Genomic DNA, 20,020 nt, shown 5'->3' with positions numbered 1-20,020 from the left:
CTCTGTCACCCAGGCTGGAGTGTAGTGGCATGATCTCAGCTCACTGCAACTTCTGCCTTCTGGGTTCAAATGTTCCTCCTGCCTCAGCCTCCTTAGTTGCTGGGACTACAGGCATGTGCCAAGACACCTGGTTAATTTCTGTATTTTCAGTAGAGATGGGGTTTCACCATGTTGGTCGGGCTGGTCCCAAATTCCTGGCCTGAAGTGATCCACCCACCTCGGCCGTCCAAATTGCTGGGATTACAGGTGTGAGCCACCATGCACGGCCAACAGATCTTCAGAGTAGATGAAATACCTTTATATTGGAAGAATATACCATCTAGGACTTCCATGGCTACAGAGCAACTATGAAATGCCTGATTTCAAAGCTTCAAAGGATGGGCTGACTCTCTTGTTAGGGGCTAATGCAACTTGTGACTTTAAGTTGAAGTCAATGCACATTTACCATTCCAAAAGTCATACTCTACCTGTGGTTGTTCAATGTAATAACAAAGCCTGGATGACAGTACATCTGTTTAAGCATGGTTTAGTGAATACTTTAAGACCACTGTTGAGACTTACTGCTCAGAAAAAGATTCCTTTCAAAATATTACTGGTCTTTGCCAATGCACCTTGCCACCTAAGAACTCTGATAGAGATATAAAAGGAGATTTATGTTGTTTTCATTCCTGCTAACATCCATTCTGCAGCCTATGAATCAAATAATAATTTCGACTTCCAAGCCTTATTATTTAAGAAAGTCTATAGCAGCCAGGCACAGTGGCTCACACCTGTAATCCCAACACTTTGGGAGGCCAAGGCAGGTGGATCACCTGAGGTTAGGAGTTCAAGACCAGCCTGGCCAACACGGCAAAACCCCATTTCTACTAATGGTGCAAAACTTAGCCAGATATGGGGACACATGTCTATAATCCCTGCTACTCAAGAGGCTGAGGCAGGAGAATCGCTTGAACCCGGGAGGCGGAGGGTGCAGTGAGCCGAGTAAGCACCATTGCAGCAAGAGCGAAATTCCTTCTCCCAAAAAAAAAAAAAAACCCAGAAAGAAAGAAAGGCTGTAGCTGCCATAGACAGCAATTTGTCTGATGGGTATGGGCAAAGTAAATTGAGAACCTTCGGGAAGTAATTCACCATTCTAGGTGCCATTAAGAACATTTATGACTGATGGGAGGGCAAATCAGCAACATCAACAGGAGTTTGGAAGAAGCGGATTCCAATCCTCATGGATGACTTTGAGGAGTTCAAGATTTCAGTGAAGGAAGTAATTGCAGATGTGGCAGAAACAGCAAGAAAACTAGAATTACACATGGAGCCTGAAGATGTGACTAAACTGCTGCAATTTCATGATAAAACTTGAGTGAATGAGAAACTGCTTTTATTTTATTTTATTTATTTTATTTATTTAAAGATGGGGTTTCACCATGATGGCCAGGCTGGTCTTGAACTCCTGACCTCAGGTGATCTGATCCACCCACCTCGGCCTCCCAAAGTGCTAGGATTACAGGCGTGAGCCACTGAGTCCGGCCGAGAAACTGCTTTTAATGGATGGGCAAAGAAAGTAGTTTCTGAATATTACATGAATTTAGTTGAGGCTGGGCACAGTGGCTCACACCTGTAATCCCAGCAGTTTGAGAGGCCAGAGCGGGCCAATCACCTGAGGTCCAGAGTTTGAGACCAATCTGACCAAAATGGAGAAACCCTGTCTCTACTAAAAATACAAAAATTGGCAAGGTATGGTGGTGCATGCCTGTAATCCTAGCTACTCAGGAAGTTGAGGCAGGAGAATTGCCGGAACCTGGGAGGCAAAGGTTGCAGTGAGCCGAGATTGTGCCATTGCACTCTAGCCTGGGGAACAAGAGCAAGACTCTGTCTAAAAAAAAAAAAAAAAATTTAGCTGATAAAGGAGTGATAGGGTTTCAGAGGACTGACTCCAATTTTGAAAGTTTTATTGTGGGTAAAATGCTGTCAAACATCATTGCATGCTACAGAGAAATCTTTTGTGAAAGAGACAACTGATGGGGCAAAAGGGCAAACTTCACTGTTGTCTAATTTTAAGAAATTGTGACAGTCACTCTAACCTTCAGCAACCACTACCCTGACCAGTCAGAAGTCATCAACATCAAGGCCAAGATCCTCGAGCAGCAAAAATACTATGACATGCTGAAGGCTCAAATGATCATTAACATTTAAAATATTTTAAAATTAAGGCATATACATTGTCTTTTTTAGACAGTGTTATTGCACACTTAATGGACTACAGTATAGCATAGACATAATTTTTTTTTTTTTTTGAGACGGAGTTTCGCTCTTGTTACCCAGGCTGGAGTGCAATGGCGCGATCTCGGCTCACCGCAACCTCCGCCTCCTGGGTTCAGGCAATTCTCCTGCCTCAGCCTCCTGAGTAGCTGGGACTACAGGCACGCGCCACCATGCCCAGCTAATCTTTTGTAGTAGTTTTAGTAGAGACGGGGTTTCACCATGTTGACCAGGATGGTCTCGATCTCTTGACCTCGTGATCCACCCGCCTCGGCCTCCCAAAGTGCTGGGATTACAGGCTTAAGCCACCGCGCCCGGCCAATTTTTTTTTTTTTAAAGACGGAATCTCATGCTGTCATCCAGGCTGGAGTCCAGTGGCACGATCTTGGCTCACTGCAGCCTTCACCTCCTGGGTTCAAGCCATTCTCCTGCCTCAGTCTCCTGAGTACCTGGAACTACAGGCACATGCAACCACACCCAGCTAATTTCTGTACTTTTAATAGAGACAGGTGTTTCCCCCATGTTGGCCAGGCTGGTCTCAAACTCCTGACCTCAGGTGATCCACCCACCTGGGCCTCCCAAAGTGCTGGGATTACAGGCATGAGCCACCATGCCAGGCCTAGACATAATTTTTATATGCACTGGGCACCAAAAAATTCATGTGATTTGCTTTATTAGAATATTTACTTTATTGTAGTGGTCGAGAACAAACCCCACAGTATCTTCAAGGCATGCCTATAGTTTATAACTTAATTATATAATTTACAAAATTATTTCACTCAAGGTAGGTAAGACAAATTTGAGTTTGATCGAATTTATCGTTAATGAACCTTATTAGAATTTTACAACCATAGACCAATCATGTGGATAACTATACACCATATTCAGTGATTTTTCTTCAAAAGTCCAACCTTTCATTTTTTATATACAGTTTTATTGACATATATCATAAAGTTCACCTGTCGTGTTTTTGGCTTATTTCTTTTACCAAATGTTAAGGTTTGTTTTTGTTTTTAACTCAGATGAAGTAACTCCTTGAGATTTAAATTCCTAAATGCAGACTCTAAAATGCTAGTGAATAATTAGTTATTATATAGAAAGTTCACAGAAAAAAACCAAGCAGTGCAAAAATCTTTTCCTACATAGTTTACTAAGAGCCTTATTCTCTAATACCTATCAAGAAATACAGATAAACCTTTGGTCTTAAGCTACTCCATGACAACCTTAACTACTTAGGCCACATCCTAAACATACTCTTTTTTTTTTTTTTTGAGACGGAGTTTTGCTCTTGTTACCCAGGCTGGAGTGCAATGGCGCGATCTCGGCTCACCGCAACCTCCGCCTCCCGGGTTCAGGCAATTCTCCTGCCTCAGCCTCCTGAGTAGCTGGGATTACAGGCACGCACCACCATGCCCAGCTAATTTTTTGTATTTTTAGTAGAGACGGGGGGTTTCACCGTGTTGACCAGGATGGTCAAGATCTCTTGACTTCGTGATCCACCCGCCTCGGCCTCCCACAGTGCTGGGATTACAGGCTTGAGCCACCGCGCCCGGCCTCATAGTTACTCTTAAGAAGCAACCTGGGAACTCTAAAAATACATATCTGTTGGTCCATACCCAGAAATTCTACAGGTTTAGCAGGTGTGAGAGGGGGACTAGAAATCTGTTTTGGCTCTTGTTTTAATTTTTTTAAGCTTAATCACTGATTTGGGTTATATTCTTAATGGCAAGGAAAGTCGTATAAATAGAATACTTTAAGAGATGCTGTGGGCCGGGCACAGTGGCTCACGCCTGTAATCCCAACACTTTGGGAGGCCAAGGCAGGCAGATCACCTGAGGTCAGGAGTTCGAGGCTAGCCTGACCAACATGGAGAAACTCTGTCTCTACTAAAAAATACAAAATTAGCCGGGCATGGTAGCACACGCCTGTAATCCAAGCTACTTGGGAGGCTGAGGCAGAAGAATCACTTGAACTTAGGAGGCAGAGGCTGCGGTGAGCCAAGATCGTGACATTGCACTCCAGCCTGGGCAACAAGAGCCAAACTCCATCTCAAACAAACAAACAAACAAAAAGACCATTTACCTCCTATGTGATTGCACAAGGCCGTAACAGAACACAGCAAAATATATTCACAGTGTTTTGTGAAAAATGTTAAGATACATTATAAAATGCTAAATCCTCAAAATCTTTTCTATGGTCTTTAAGTTTCAAATTTGAATACTATGGAAGGTAAACTCAAAAAAATGTATTACTCAACATAATAAAATTTTCACGAAGGACACCAACATTAGACATTAAAAGATGATGTGGCAAAGGAAAATTTTTGTTCTAGGTGTGACTAATCAGACTCTAATATAGTATATGTACAAACAGATATAGGTAGATATACACACATAAATATATATACATATACACAATGGAATACTTTTCAGACTTAAAAAGCAAGGAAATTCTGACACATACTACAACATGAATGAACTTTGGAGATATTACATTATGTGATATAAACTAGTCATGAACAGACAAATCCCAAATGATTCCACTTATATTAAGTACCTAGTCAAAGTTATGAAGACAGAAAGTAGACTGGTGGTTGCAAGAGGCTGAGGAATTATTGTTAAATGAATACAGAGTTTTAGCTATGCAAGATAAAAAGAATTCTAGAGATGCATGGTGATAATGGCTGCACAACAACATGAATGTACTTAATTGTACCGAAATGTGGAATTTAAAATAGTTAACATAGTTAAGATGGCAAATTTTACAATTTATATTTCACCACAATTAAAAATAATTGTAAAAAATTTAAGATTAAAGATTGAATTCTCGATTTTCTTTTCCTTTTATATTTATAAATGTATTTTTTTAAAAATTGAGACAGGGGTCTCACTATGTTGCCCAGGCTGGTCTCGAACTCCTGGGCTCAAATGATCCACCCAACTTGGCCTCCCAAAGTGCTGGGATTACGGTGTGAGCCACGGTGCCAGCCAGAATTCTAGATTTTAAAAAGCAGACTATATTTCATAAATAAATTTATGAAATTAGGTAGAATATAATCTGAAAAAACTAATTAGAATATTGGTGAACTAAAGTACATTCAATATAGCATTAATAATTTCATTTTTTAATTTTTCAAATTGTTATACATTACTTGTTTCTCACACTAGATATACACTGCATGTTGATTAAAGTTTGTTTAAACTGGCATTAAACAACATTTAAACCATTTTAAAGATCATAAGCCAAGTGTGGTGGCTCATGCCTGTAATTCCAGCACTTTGGGAGGCCGAGGCAGGTGGATCACTTGAGATCAGAAGTTCAAGACCAGTCTGGCCAACGTGGTGAAACCCCACCTCTACTAAAGATAGAAAAAATTAGCCAGGCATGGTGGCAGGTGCCTGTAATCCCAGCTACTTGGGAAGCTGAGGCAGGAGAATCACTTGAACCTGGGAAGTGGAGGTTGCAGTGAGCCAAGATTGTGCCACTGCACTCCAGCCCAGGGGACAGGGACAGACACCATCTCAAAAAAAAAAAAAAAAGAAAAAGAAAAAGAAAAAGAAAAGAAAAGAATAAAGATCATATCCAATATGATTTACTGTCAAGTACATCTTATTCTACTTTAATGTTTTAGAAACTGATAATCCTTCCAAGATAAACAGAGAATAATATTTAAAACCACAGTTTAAAAAATTAAAAGCAGGCCAAGCATGGTGGCTCACACATCTAATTCTAGCATTTTGGGAGGTAAAGGCAGGCAGATCACCTGGAGTCACGAGTTCAAGACCAGCCTGGTCAACATGGCGAAACCCTGTCTCTACTAAAAATACAAAAATTAAAAACAAAAACAAAAATTAGCTGGGTGTGGTGGTATACACCTGTAATCCCAGCTACTCTGGAGGCTGATGCAGGAAAACTGTTTGAACCTGAGAGGCAGTGAAGGTTGCAATGAGCCAAGATTGTGTCACTGCATTCTAGCTGAGGTGACAGAGTGAGAGACTATCTCAAAAAAAAAAAAAAATTAAAAGCAGGAGACACAATTAGGGGGGCTTTGGAGATACCAGTTATGCTCTGTTTATGGCTCTTGGTACTATTAGAGTTAGATGGGTACATCAGTTTGTGAAAGAAAATTCATTGAGATATATACTTAAGATTTATACAGTTCACCTATGTTAACAATAAAAAAATACCCACCCTTCCTCCCCAATTAAAAATAGTATGTCTTCCTCTAATATGCCAATAAGAATGTATATATTTATTCTGAGATAAATGCAAGAAAGAAAAAGAATGTACATATTTAACCTACCTCAGTAGACTGCTTTCCACTGTAAGACATTTTCTTGATGGCCACCACTTCATTGGTACGCACATCTCGTGCCTAAAGAAGAATAAAGAGGCACTGTAAAAATTAACAGGTGAAATTTAGGCAATGATTTATTTGCAGCTATAGAAGCATTTGTCAGCTACCATGTCAAAAAGGACATCAAAACCGCTTTCAAAGAAAATTTTAAAAATAACACTAAACAGTGATACTTACAAAATTATCCTGGAGCTAGTACTTTAGAAAAAAAATAAAGCAGATTTACCTTCGAGTAATCTAGTTGAGAAGAAAAATACAGCAAATCTGAGTAGTACTATAAACAAAGAGACAGTACAAGTTTATGCTAGAAATAGAAATCTCAGTGAAATAGACAACTTTTTAGGAAAGAATAAATTACTAAAACTGACCTGAAGACAAAAACATGAGTAAAACAATGAGAAAAGATTGAAAAGAATACCAAGGAATGACCTTTACCATACTCTTCGGTGAAGAGCAGTTTTACCACAGGAACTTTCCAGAATACGTAAGAGGAAAATAGAAAAGCTATCCCATTAATTTTACAAAGGCAATTTTTTTTTTGAGACGGAGTTTTGCTCTTCTTGCCCAGGCTGGAGTCCAATGGCATGATCTCGGCTCACCACAACCTCCACCTCCCGGGTTCAAGTGATTATCCTTCCTCAGCCTCCCGAGTAGCTGGGATTATAGGTATGCGTCACCATACCCAGCTAATTTTGTATTTTTAGTAGAGACGGGGTTTCTCCATGTTGGTCAGGTTGGTCTCAAACTCCCAACCTCAAGTGATCCACCTGCCTCGTCCTCCCAAAGTGCTGGGATTACAGGTGTGAGCTGCCCCGCCCAGCCCATTAATTTTACAAAGGTAATTTAACCCTATAAGCAAAACCTCACAAAGAGTACAAAATTGAAAGTTAGGTGTCAATTTCATTTGTAAATATAGATGGGAAAACTCTAAAATTAGCAAACCAAATTTTACAGGGCATTAAAAGATTTTTCCTTTGGATACAATATACTATTACAGTCCGGGTGGGGTGTCTCTCACCTGTAATCCCAGCACTTTGGGAGGGTGAAGCAGGTGGATCACCTCAGGTCAGGAGTTCAAGATAAGCTTGGCCAACATGGTAAAACCCTATCTCTATTAAAAATATAAAAATCATCCGGGTGTGGTGGCGAATGCCTGTAATTCCAGCTACTCTGGAGGCTTGAAGCTGGGAGGTGGAGACTGCAGTGAGTAGTGATAGTGCCACTGCACTCCAGCCTGGACAACAACAACAACAAACAAACAAAGAAAAAAAGGCTGGGCACGGTGGCTCATGGTTGTATTGTAATTCTAGTACTTTGGGAGTCAGGAGTTCAAGATAAGATCACAAGGTCAGGAGTTCAAGACTAGCCTGGCTGATACAGTGAAACCCCATCTTTACTAAAAACACAAAAATTAGCCAGGCGTGGTGGTGGTGGGTGCCCATAATCCTAGTCGGGAGGCTGAGGCAGGAGAATCGCTTGAACCCAGGAGGAGGAGGCTGCAGTGAGCTGAGATCACGCCACTATACCCCAGCCTGGGTGACAAAAATAAAATATAATAAAATTAAAATTAAATTAAATTAAATTACTATGACAGGAATGCAAAAGATTATGAAACTAAAAAACCTTTTGTAATTCACCACAGTTTTTAAAAGCCAAGGGGAAAAAATATATATAAACTCTCAATAAAAGCTGAAAATGTGAGATAGTCCTAACGCTAAATAAATTCAATTGTAGAGAAAGCCAAACTTAGAAAAACAAAATCAGCAAGGTAATTGCTCAACATATCATGTCTACTGAAAACAACTGCTAATCAAGATCAAGACAAGACTCCTTAAAATGCTATCACGATGATTATTTAATACTGTTGTTGAAATTCTGGGGGGAGAAAAAAAAACAGAAACATGACAGTTAACTCTTTAGAAAAGAGCCGAACTCTCACTATATTAAGAAGGTACAAAGTAATAGCTGCGAAATATTTAAAATGAGCTTAGTAAAAGGGTTAGAAACCATCTCAAAGCATCTTTGAAAAAACTTGTTTTCAATTCGGGTTCTAATGAATTCCCAAAGACAAAATGTTCTAAAAGTGGACTGTAGTGATGGCTTTTTGTATCTACTAAAAATAATTGAAATGTACATTTAAAACTGGTAGACTTATGGTATATAAATTATACCTCAAAACACTGGTTTTTTCTTTTTTTTTTTTTTTAAGGACAGCACCTGTAAAATTAAACCCCAATAAAGAGTGCTTTAAAAAATTAAATAAGGGCCAGGCACAGTGGCTCACACCTGTAATGCCAGCACTTTGGGATTACAGGCCAAGGTGGGCAGATCACATGGTCAAGAGTTCCAGACCAGCATGACCAACATGGTGAAATCCCATCTCTACTAAAAATACAAAAATTAGCCGAGTGTGGTGGTGTGTCCCTGTAATCCCAGCTACTTGGGAGGCTGAGGCAGGAGAACTGCTTGAACCCGGGAGGTGGAGGTTGCAGTGAGCCAAGATTCTGCCATTGCATTCCAGCTGGGTGACAGAGCAAGACTCTGTCTGAAAATAATAATAATTATTATTATTATATAAGATCAGGCACAGCGGCTTACGTAGGTAATCCAACATGGTGAAACCCCGTCTCTACTAAAAATACAAAAATTGGCCAGGCATGGTGGTGCATGTCTGTTGTCCCAGCTACTCAGGAGGTTGAGGCACAAGAATTGCTTGAACCCGGAAGGCGGAGGTTGCAGTGAGCTGAGATTGTGCCACTGCACTCCAGCCTGAGTAACAGAGGGAGACTCTGTCTCAAAAAAAAAGAAAGACAGAGCTTATTATCTGTGTTCTGCTACATGAATCCAGTGAAGAACTAATGACATTTTAATTTCATCTGCTGGTGTATTGGTTAATAGAAAACTGCACCACTTGCTGTAAAGGGTGAAGTGGATCTATTTACATAAGTCTTGTTAGATATGAATTTCTTTTTCCAAAATGTTCTCTACTCATCTATGAGTCCCCTGATTTTGATTAATAGGACTAAAAGGCCATATAACAGCTTCATTGAGAAATAATTCATATACCATATAATTTACCCTTTTTAATGTACACAATTCAATGACCATTAGTACATTCACAGATCTGTGCAACCATTTCAACAGTCAACTGCAGAACATTTTTTATCTCCTCACAAAGAAACCCTAAAATAGTTAAAAGTAAATTTTATATTATGTATATTTTACAATAAAAATATCTTCCTCCACTTAAAAGAGGGAAAAAAACCCATAAATTATTTATTAGTATTATTAATTTTGAGATAAGGTCCGGCTCTGTCACCCAGGCTGGAGTGCAGTGGTGTGATCATAGCTCACTACAGCCTCAACCTCGTGGGCTCAAGCTATCCTCTTACCTCAGCCTCTTGAGTAGCTGGGACTACAGGTATGCGCCACTGTGCCTGGCTAATTTTTATAGTTTTTGGTAGAGACAGGGTTTTGCCATGTTGCTTAGGCTGGTCTTGAACTCCAAGGCTCAAGCAATCCTCCCACCTTGGCCTCCCAAAGTGCTAGGATTACAAGTGTGAACCACATGGTGAAACCCCATCAGACCCAGCCTCCATAAACTCTAGCTATCAGTCTCCTGTCTCCTTATCTACCTCTCAGACCTAAGCAATATCTACTTTCTGTCCCTAGAGATTTCCTCATTCTGGAAATTTCATATAAATGTCATCATATATGTACTCTTTTGTAATTGATCTCTTTCATTTAGCATAATGCTTTCAAAATTCATGACTAATGAGGTTGAGGTTCTTTTTCATGTGCTCTTGGGCATTTGTATATTTTCTCTGGAGAAATCTTGATTCAGGTCCTTTGTCTACTTTTAAAATTAAGTGTCTTTTTATTATTGAATTGTAAGAGTTCTTCACATATTCAAGACCCAAGCCCCTTGTCAGATAAATCATTTGTAAATATCTTCTCCTGTTGTTTGTCTTTTCACTGTTTGAAGCAGGAAATTTTTTAAACTTGAAGAAGTTTTATTTATCCTGTTGTTGTTGTTCATACTTTTAGTGTCCCATTTAAGAAGGCTTTGATAAAACAAATGTTATGCAGGTTTACCCCTACATTTTCTTATAAGAGTATTTATAGCTTTAACTTCTAATCTTAGGTCTCTCATCTACTTTTTTTTTTTTTTTTTTTTTTTTTTTTTTTTTTTTTTTTTTTTTTTTTTTTTTTTGAGACAGAGTCTTGGTCTGTCACCCAGGCTAAAGTGCGATGGCACGATCTCGGCTCACTGCAACCTCCCCCTCCCGGGTTCAAGCAATTCTTTTGCCTCAGCCTCCCAGTAGCTGAGATTACAGATACACATCACCACACCCAGCTAATGAGACAGGGTTTCGCCATGTTGGCCAGGCTGGTCTCGAACTCCTGACATCAAGTGATCACTCGCCTTGGCCTCCCAAAATGCTGGGATTACAGGCATGAGCCACTGTGCCCGGCCCGAGTTAATTTTTATATATAGTACGACGTATCAGTCCAATTTTATTCTTTTGCATTAAATAGCTAAATACAAAGCAAAAATTAACACAAAAATCACAACATTGGATTATATGTTTATATGTAGCTATAATACATATGACAGGAATAGCATAAAGAATATGGAAAGGGGTAAATAATTTCTACATTTTACTAGAGATGATAGAATATTAACAAATGAACTGAAAAAAGAAAGATGGGATGTTCTTCTAGTAGAGAGTAAAGAAACAGTAAGAAAAGCTTGCAGAAGTGTTTACATCATAAAATACTGTATAGAACAGAACCAAATGAACTATAAGTAACTAAAGAAGAACACAATACTACACATTATCTGTTCTCACCTCCAGAGAGAAAAAGAGCAAAACAAAGTAAGCTGTAGTCCTAAAGACAAACTAGATACTATTGAGAGAAAGAGATGAACAGAAATAGAGTAGGAAAAAGAAAATACATACAATAAATCGTTTTGTTTCAAACTAGGAAATTGCCTGTGAAGATCTATTTTAATAAACTCATACAATTGACCTGAAATCACTATATCAATTATATTATGAGACTAATGTGAACAATACTGAACAATTAATTTACTGTAATCACTGAAAAGATAAAACTTGCAAACCTGTTAAAAGAACAAAGATTAGTAAAAATCTTTTACTAGGAAACAAGAGGTAAATATTACATCCAATTTCAATAAATTAACAAAAAACCACTTTGTTACAAAGCAAATAAATTATTTTGCTGGGACCATATATGGTCTACTGTATTTGTTAGCCCGCTACCTGGTTCCCAAGCCAGTGTTCTCTTTGGCTTTTACATTATATTTCTTATCATGTGACCCATCTACTGACATCACATTGGTTCTATTTAAGGTATTGGAAACTAAAAGATTATCTTTATCTTCCTAGTAATCTAGAGACAGCGATCCTTTTAGACATCTGACTCTCTGGTTTGGTTTCAAATACTCACTATGATACCAGTCCTTGATTAGCTTGCCTGATGAAACAGCCATGCTAGCTGATTCAATCTGAGTATTTTCTAACTTAAGGTGATCCCTAACCACCAGAGGGTCCTTCCTTTAGAGAGTCTATAAACAAACACTGCACACTGCGTCCTGTCGTGGAGTGGGGATGAGAGGAAATGTAATAGCAGAAGAGTGTGCACATGGGTTTCTCTCATACCAGAAAATATGAAGATTAGTAACCCAGAAATAGAATTACAGCAAAAAGAGTCAATTCTGAACTATATTCAAACTTTCCTCATCTACATGCTCATGTTTCCCACACATCAGAAAAATAACAGAAAACACCTGCTTTGAGCAGTTCATTAACCTTGACTCCTCTGCTTTCATTCACTTGTTTCTGAGATTGTCCTAACCTGAGGTGGAGAGTTTCCTGGCCTCCTAAATCAGCATTTAAAAAAAAAAATTCCCTCCCTACATTTCATTACACAAATCTGTCAAACATAGTTGGCACAGCACAGTGAACCCTTGTTATGCCCTCCTCTAGATCAGAAGTCAGCAAAGTTTTTCTCCAAAGGGGAAATAAGTACTTCAGCTTTGTGGGCCACAAACAATCTATGTTGCATATTCTTTTTTTAATGTTAAAACTGTCCTTAGTTTAGGAGATGAACAAAAACACATCACAGGTTGGATGTGGTGTGAGGGGTGTAGTTTGTTAGCCCCATCTATAGAAAAATTCTTGGTTAACATTTTGTCACATTTCTTTTGAAATTTTCTATCTAAACATACATATTGTTATCGAAGAGCCATTTGAGAATAGATATTCTGATCCTTAGTCCTAAAACACTTCTTCATGTTATCTCCTAAGAATAAGAACATTCTCATGAATAACTACAGTACAATGATCAAATTTGGAAAACTCAGAACTGATATAATACTATTATCCAGACACATACATAGTACACACTCAAATTTCACCAACGTTTGAATAATGTTCTTTACAGGAATTTTTTTCCAATCCAGGATCACACATTATGCCTAACTTCCGAGTCTCTCTTAAACAAGCTCCAGATAGCTGACTTAGAACAATTTGTTTTTGTTGTCCTGTTAGAATCTTATTTCTGGGACTATGAGACCTTCAACTACAGCTCTCTGAAATAATCCATCTTGGGTAGACCAATCTCACCAACTATTACATAAGAAGATACAGGCAACAGAGAATCACTTCCTCTCATTAAATAATTCCGCTCCAGGAGTGAGTCACTACCACATGTACCCCCTTATCTTATCAGAATATAAATGCTCTTTATTCTATTGATTTAAACTTTCACTCTAAACTGTTTACTCACCTGTCCACTCTCACTACTACTAAACTAAGTTCTCAGCATTTCTTCCCTAAATTATTACAAAAGCTTCCTAATCAGTCTCCCTGCTTCGATCTCTGACACATGCCAACATTTTCTCTACATTAATAAAAGAGTAAACTTTATTTCACAAATGGAAATAAAATATTTCTGTTGTACTTCAGTGGTCCCCTGCAGTCTTAACAGAATAAAGCCCATATTTCTTTCTTTATTTTTTTTCACCCCCAACCCCCTTAAAGCCCGTATTTCTTAGTGTAATATAGCAGGTATTTATTTTATTTTATTTGGGACACAGTCATGCTCCGTTGCCCAGGCTGGAGTGCAGTGGCATGATCTTGGCTCGCTGCAACCTCTGCCTCCGGGGTTCAGGCGATTCTCTGCCTCAGCCTCCCGAGTAGCTGGGTAGGATTACAGGTGCCCATCACCATGCCTGGCTAATTTTTGTATTTTTAGTAGAGGCAGGTTTCACCATCTTGGCCAGACTGGTCTTAAACTCCTGACCTTGTGATCCACCCACCTTGGGCTCTCAAAGTGTTGGGATTATAGGCATGAGCCACTGCACCCGGCCTGTAGCAGGTATTTCAAGAGCCCATTATTATCTATCTTTCTTCCCATTGCATCTTTAATTCCCACTATTTTCTTGATCCTAGGCATACCAACTTCAGTCATACTCACCAAAAAAGACTACTGACAAAGTTCTAGAATTGGAATAATGCAATTTTACAGTTTTATTTTGAAAAAGTTAAATTACTGATATTTTGCAAAGATGGGACTTAATTTAGTCTCTTTAATGAAAGGAAATGAACAAGAAACATTACTTTCTCCACTTTGTAGATCATACAGGCAGGTGTAAAGAGTCGAAAAACCTGCTGAAATTGAAAACTTTGCAATATAAAATGAAAGACCAACTGCTCCAAAACACCACATCTTTTTTTTTTTTTTTTTGAGATGGAGTCTTGCTCTGTCTCCCAGGCTGGAGTGCAGCGTCGCAATCTCGGCTTACTGCAACCTCTGCCTCCATCTCCTGAGAAGGTGGGATTACAGGCATGCACCACCACACCCAGCTAATTTTTGTATTTTTAGTAGAGACGGGGTTTCACCATGTTGGTCAAGCTGGTCTCGAGCTCCTGAACTCGTGATCCATCCGCCTCGGCCTTCCAAAGTGCTGGGATTACAGGCATGAGCCACCACACTTGGCCAATACCACATCTTTAGAGAATGATATATGAAAAGCCTAGGTCAGTACAATAAATATGACTAGTAAGGATGTGGATCTAAATTACAGAGCAGAGGTTACATGGGAAAAAAAAAAAAAAAGAGGAAAGAAGATGCTAAGAAAAGGGAACCCTTGTACACTGTTGGGGATGTAAATTAGCACAACCACTATGAAAAAGAGCTTGGAGGTTCTTCAAAACACTAGACATGGAGCTACCATATCAACTAGCAAGCCAACTACTGGGTATATGCTCAACGTAAAGGAAATCACTATTATCAAAGAGATATCTGCACTCTCATGTTTACTGCAGCACTATTCACAATAGCCAAGAGTTGGAAACAACGTAAGTGTCCATCAACAGACAAATGGATAAAGAAAATGTGGTATATATATACAATGAAGTACTATTCAGCCATAAAAAAAGAAAGAGGCTGGGTGCGGTGGCTCATGCCTGTAATCCTAGCACTTTGGGAGGCTGAAGCGACTGGATCACTAGAGGTCAAGACCAGCCTGGCCAACATGGTGAAATCACTTGAGGCCAGGAATTCAAGACCACTTGGGCAACATGGCAAGACCACATTTGCACAAATCTACTAAAAATTTTAAAATCAGCTGGGCATGGTAGTGGGTGCCTGTAATCTCAACTACTCGGGAGGCTGAGGCAAGAGAACTGCTTGAACCCGGGAGGCAGTGGTTGCATTAAGCCGACAAAGTAGGCAATATATGTAAAACAATCATATAAAATAATCAGAGAGCAACAAACGCAGGCATAACTTTAGGAACGACAATCCTTGAAAAAAACAACAGTATGCAAAATGAACTCCAAATTTACCCCAGCTTCATCTCTGAATTTGCGGTAAAGGAAAATAAAGTCCAAGTAGAAAGCCAGGTTTAGGAGACAGAAACCAGAGTCAGAAGCTGACAAAAGCACAATCTCAGAAAAGGAAGCTGAAAAGCAGTAGCTCAAAAATCTACAAGTTATCCTTAAGTACCTGGCCAACATGGTGAAACCTGGTATTTACTAAAAACACAAAAATTAGGCCAGGCACAGTGGCTCACGCCTGTAATCCCAGCACTTAGGGACACTGAGGTGGGTGGATCACTTGAGGTCAGGAGTTCAAGACCAGCTTGGCTAACGCAGTGAAACCTTGTCTCTACTAAAAATATAAAAAAATTACCTGGGCATGGTGGCACATGCCTGTAATCCCAGCTATTTGGAAAGCTGAGGCAGGAGAATCACTTGAACCCAGAAGCTGGAGTTTGCAATGAGCCAAAATTGAGCCACTGCACTCCAGCCTGACTCCACCTCAAAAAATAAATAAATAAATAAAAATTTAAAAATAAATAAATGAAAAATAAAAATACAAAAAACTGCAATCCCAGCTACTGGGAAGGCTGAGACAGAAGAATCACTTGAACCCGGAGGCAGAGATTGCAGTGTGCCAAGATCATGCCATTGCACTCAAGCCTGGGTAAGAGAACAAGACTTCGTCTCAAAAAACAAAACAAAACATACTGAAATACCACTACACACCCACCAGAATGCAAATAAAAATGACTGTCAATACCAAATATTGGAAAGGATAAAGAGCAAACCAAATTCTCATAAACTGCTGATGCGAGTATAAAACTTCTACCTCTTGATTAAATCATCTGGGGATTGATTATAGAATTAACATATGCTGGACGCTGTGGCATGTGCCTGTAATCCCAGCTACTTGGAAGGCTGAGGTGGGAGGATTGCTTGACCCCAGGAGTTTTGGGCTGTAGTGCGCTATGCCGATTGGGTGTCCGCTCTAAGTCTGGCGTCAATATGGTGACCTCCTGGGAGCGGGGGACCACGAGGTGGCCTAAGGAGGGATGAACCAGCCCAGGTCAGAAACGGAGCAGGTCAAAACTCCCATGCTGATCAGTAGTGGGATCTTGCCTGTGAATAGCCACTGTACTTCCGGTGAAGTACAGTGGAAACACAGCGAGACCCCGTCTCTAAAAACAAACAAACAAACAAAAAAGCTAACATATACTTGCCCTATGACTCAACAACCCCATCCTTGATATTTACTGAAACAAAAACATCCATAAAAATAAGTCTACATGAATTGTTCACAGCAACTTTATTAATAATAGTCAAAAACTGTAAACAGTAGAGCTTTCTGCCAACAGAAGAATGGAGAAACAAACTGTGGAGTAATCATGTAACAGTGTTATGGTTAATTTTATCTGTCAACTGGGCTAGGCCATGGTATCCAGATCTTTAGTCAAATACTGTTTATATGTTTTTGTGAAGGCACTGTTTGGATGGCAGTTAAATCAGTAAACTCAGGCCGGGTGCCAGTGGCTCACGCCTGTAATCCCAGCACTTTCGGAGGCTGAGGCAGGTGGATCACTTGAGGTCAGGAGTTCAAGATCAGCCTGGCCAACATAGTGAAACCCCGTCTCTACTAAAATATACAAAAATTAGCCAGGTGGCTGGCGAGCCCCTGTAATCCCAGCTACTTGGGAGGCTAAGGCAGGAGAACTGCTTAAACCCAGGTGTGGAGGCTGTAGTGAGGGGAGATCATGCCACTGCACTCCAGCCTGGGTTACAGAGCCAGAGTCCGTCTCAAAAAAAAATTTAAAAATACAAAAAACTAGCTGTTCACGGGGGCACACACCTGTAATCCCATCTACTTGGGAGGCTGAGGTATGAGAATCACTTGAATCCAGGAGGCAGAAGCTGTAGTGAGCCAAGATTACACCACTGCACTCCAGCCTGGGCAACAGAGTGAGACTCTGTCTAAAAATAAATAAATAATAAATCAGTAAATTCTTTTTTTTTTTTTTTTGAGACGGAGTTTCACTCATGTTACCCAGGCTGGAGTGCAATGGGGCGATCTCAGCTCACCGCAACCTCCGCCTCCTGAGTTCAGGCAATTCTCCTGCCTCAGCCTCCTGAGTAGCTGGGATTACTGGCACGCGCCACCACGCCCAGCTAATTTTTTGTATATTTAGTAGAGACGGGGTTTCACCATATTGACCAGGATGGTCTCGATCTCTTGACCTCGTGATCCACCCGCCTCGGCCTCCCAAAGTGCTGGGATTACAGGCTTGAGCCACCGCGCCCGGCTAAATCAGTAAATTCTAAGTAAAGCAGATTGCCCTCCATAACATGGATGGGCCTCATTCAATCAATGAAAGCCTTAAGAAAACAACTGACCTCCCCCTCTGAGGGAGAGGGAATTCTGGCAGCAGACTGTTTTTGGACTCAACAGCAACTCCTCCCTGAGTCTCCACATTGCCAGCCTACTCTCCAAACTTTGGGTTTGTCAGCCTCCACAATCAAGTGAGCCAATTCCTGTAAGTAAATAAATACATTGTTCTGTGTGTGAGAGAGTGTGTGTGTGTGTATACCTGCATAAGAAACTACCAAATGGACACACATAATAAGATATTTCCCCCCCAAAAAAGGCTCTTTAAATTAATATATTGTACAATGACTGTTGCTGGTTTCACTCTTCTCTTTGCCTGCTTGGGCATTAATGCCATATGGTTTTATTACTGTGTTGTAGTTATTAATGACCAACAGTTCAAAGCTACTTTTAGTCGTCTCCTGTGTAATATCCTTTTGCATTATTTTCTAGGTTATTCATTTACTCTCCTTTTCTTCATTTTCCCTCCAAAGTGGCAAAAATGTCCATAAGGGGGAAATATAATGATATTTATCATGGCATTACTTTTACTAGCAAAATAAAAAGGGGGGAGGAATGACCTAAATATCTAATCATATAAAATGACAAAAAGTAAATTATGTAATCTAAATACATATATGATGAAATAGAAAAAAAAAAAAAAGAGCAATATAGCAAAATACGTAACAATACTATTTGCTTCTGTTTTAGAAAGTATAGTGAATGCCAGAATACACATTAAATATTATTTACAGTTATATATAGGGTGACCAACAATCTCAGGTTGTCCTGGACTAAGGTGTTTCCAGGACATAAGACTTTCACTGCTAAAACTGGGAGGGTCCTGGTCAAACAGGGATGATAGGAATTATTTACATATTATTTCAAAAGCTGAAAAGATTTAAAATGAGGCCGGACATGGTGGCTCACGCCTGTAATCCCAGCACTTTGGGAGGTGGGTGGATCACCTGAGGTCAGGAGTTCAAGACCAGCCTGGCCAATGGTGAAACCCCACCTCTACTAAAAATACAAAAATTAGCCAGGCATGGTGTGCATGCCTGTAATCCCAGCTACTCAGGAGGCTGAGGCATGAGAATTGCTTGAACCCAGGAGGGGGAGATTGCAGTGAGCTGAGATCACGCTACTGCACTCTAGCCTAGGCACGTGAGCAAGACTCCGTCTCAGAAAAAAAAGAGTAAAAACAGAAAATAAAAATTTAAAATAAAACATTATCAGTGGTCATCTGGAGGAAAAATAATTACAAGTAATGGTTTCTTTCCTTTAATATTTTTGTTTTTAAAGTTAAAGGTGGTATAATATGTCACCTTTACATGAACATGGTAAGTTTACTAAGAGTCTTTTACTGAAAATCTCAAAACATAAGAGAAGATGCTTCAAGATGAGATTTCGGTGAAAATAAAAAAAAAAAGGGAGAGAAGATGAAAGTAAGTAAATCAGGAAAGAATGGGGGGCCAGGCACAATGGCTCACACCTGTAATCCCAGTACTTCGGGAGGCTGAGGCTGGCAGGTCACTGGAGGTCAGGAGTTCAAGACCAGGCCAGCCAACATGGTGAAACCCCATCTCTACCAAAAAATACAAAACTTAGCCAGGTGTGGTGGCATGTACCTGTATATTCTCAGCTACTTGGGAGGCTGAGATGGGAGAATTGCTTGCACCCGGGAGGCAGAAGTTGCAGTGAGCCAAGATCATGCCACTGCACTCCAGCTTGGGTGATAGAGTGAGAACCTGTCTCAAAAAAAAAAGTAAAAGAATAGGGAAATGTTACAGAAATAGAACTATATGACAACATTATAGGCTGAGTATACCTTATGCAAAATGCTTGGGACCACAAGTGTTTCAGATTTCAAATTTATTCACATTTTGCATTATCTGCATTATATTTACTGGCCGAGCATCCCAAGTCTGAAAATCCAAAATCTGAAATGTTCCAATAAGCAGTTCCTTTGGGTGTAATGTCAACACTCAAAATGTTTTGGATTCTGGAGTATTTCAGATTTTCAGATTCGAGATGCTCAATCTATAACAGACAAATTCCTAAAACTTACAAACTAACTCACTCAAGAAAATAGAAAATCTTAACAGACCTATCTCAAGTAAAGAGACTGAATCTGTAATCAAAACCTCCCAAGAAAGAAAAGTTCAGAACATCCGGGTCTATCACAGTCTCAAAAAA

At 39.7% G+C, this 20,020-nt stretch overlaps 1 protein-coding gene across 1 annotated transcript in view; it reads right to left on the bottom strand.

Moving 5' to 3' along the window:
- Positions 1-20,020, bottom strand: part of TAOK1 (TAO kinase 1) — a 180,549-nt gene that overhangs the window by 88,160 nt on the left and 72,369 nt on the right. The window contains exon 3 of the mRNA XM_037743274.1: positions 6,557-6,628. Within this exon, the coding sequence (XP_037599202.1) occupies positions 6,557-6,628 (72 nt within the window). The remainder of the gene's footprint in view (positions 1-6,556; positions 6,629-20,020) is intronic.

The sequence above is a fragment of the Cebus imitator genome, unplaced genomic scaffold, assembly GCF_001604975.1.
Source record: "Cebus imitator isolate Cc_AM_T3 unplaced genomic scaffold, Cebus_imitator-1.0 Scaffold140, whole genome shotgun sequence".
Classification (NCBI taxonomy): domain Eukaryota; kingdom Metazoa; phylum Chordata; class Mammalia; order Primates; family Cebidae; genus Cebus; species Cebus imitator.
Note: the sequence above shows the minus strand (reverse complement) of the source record. Positions and strands in the feature narration are given on the sequence as shown.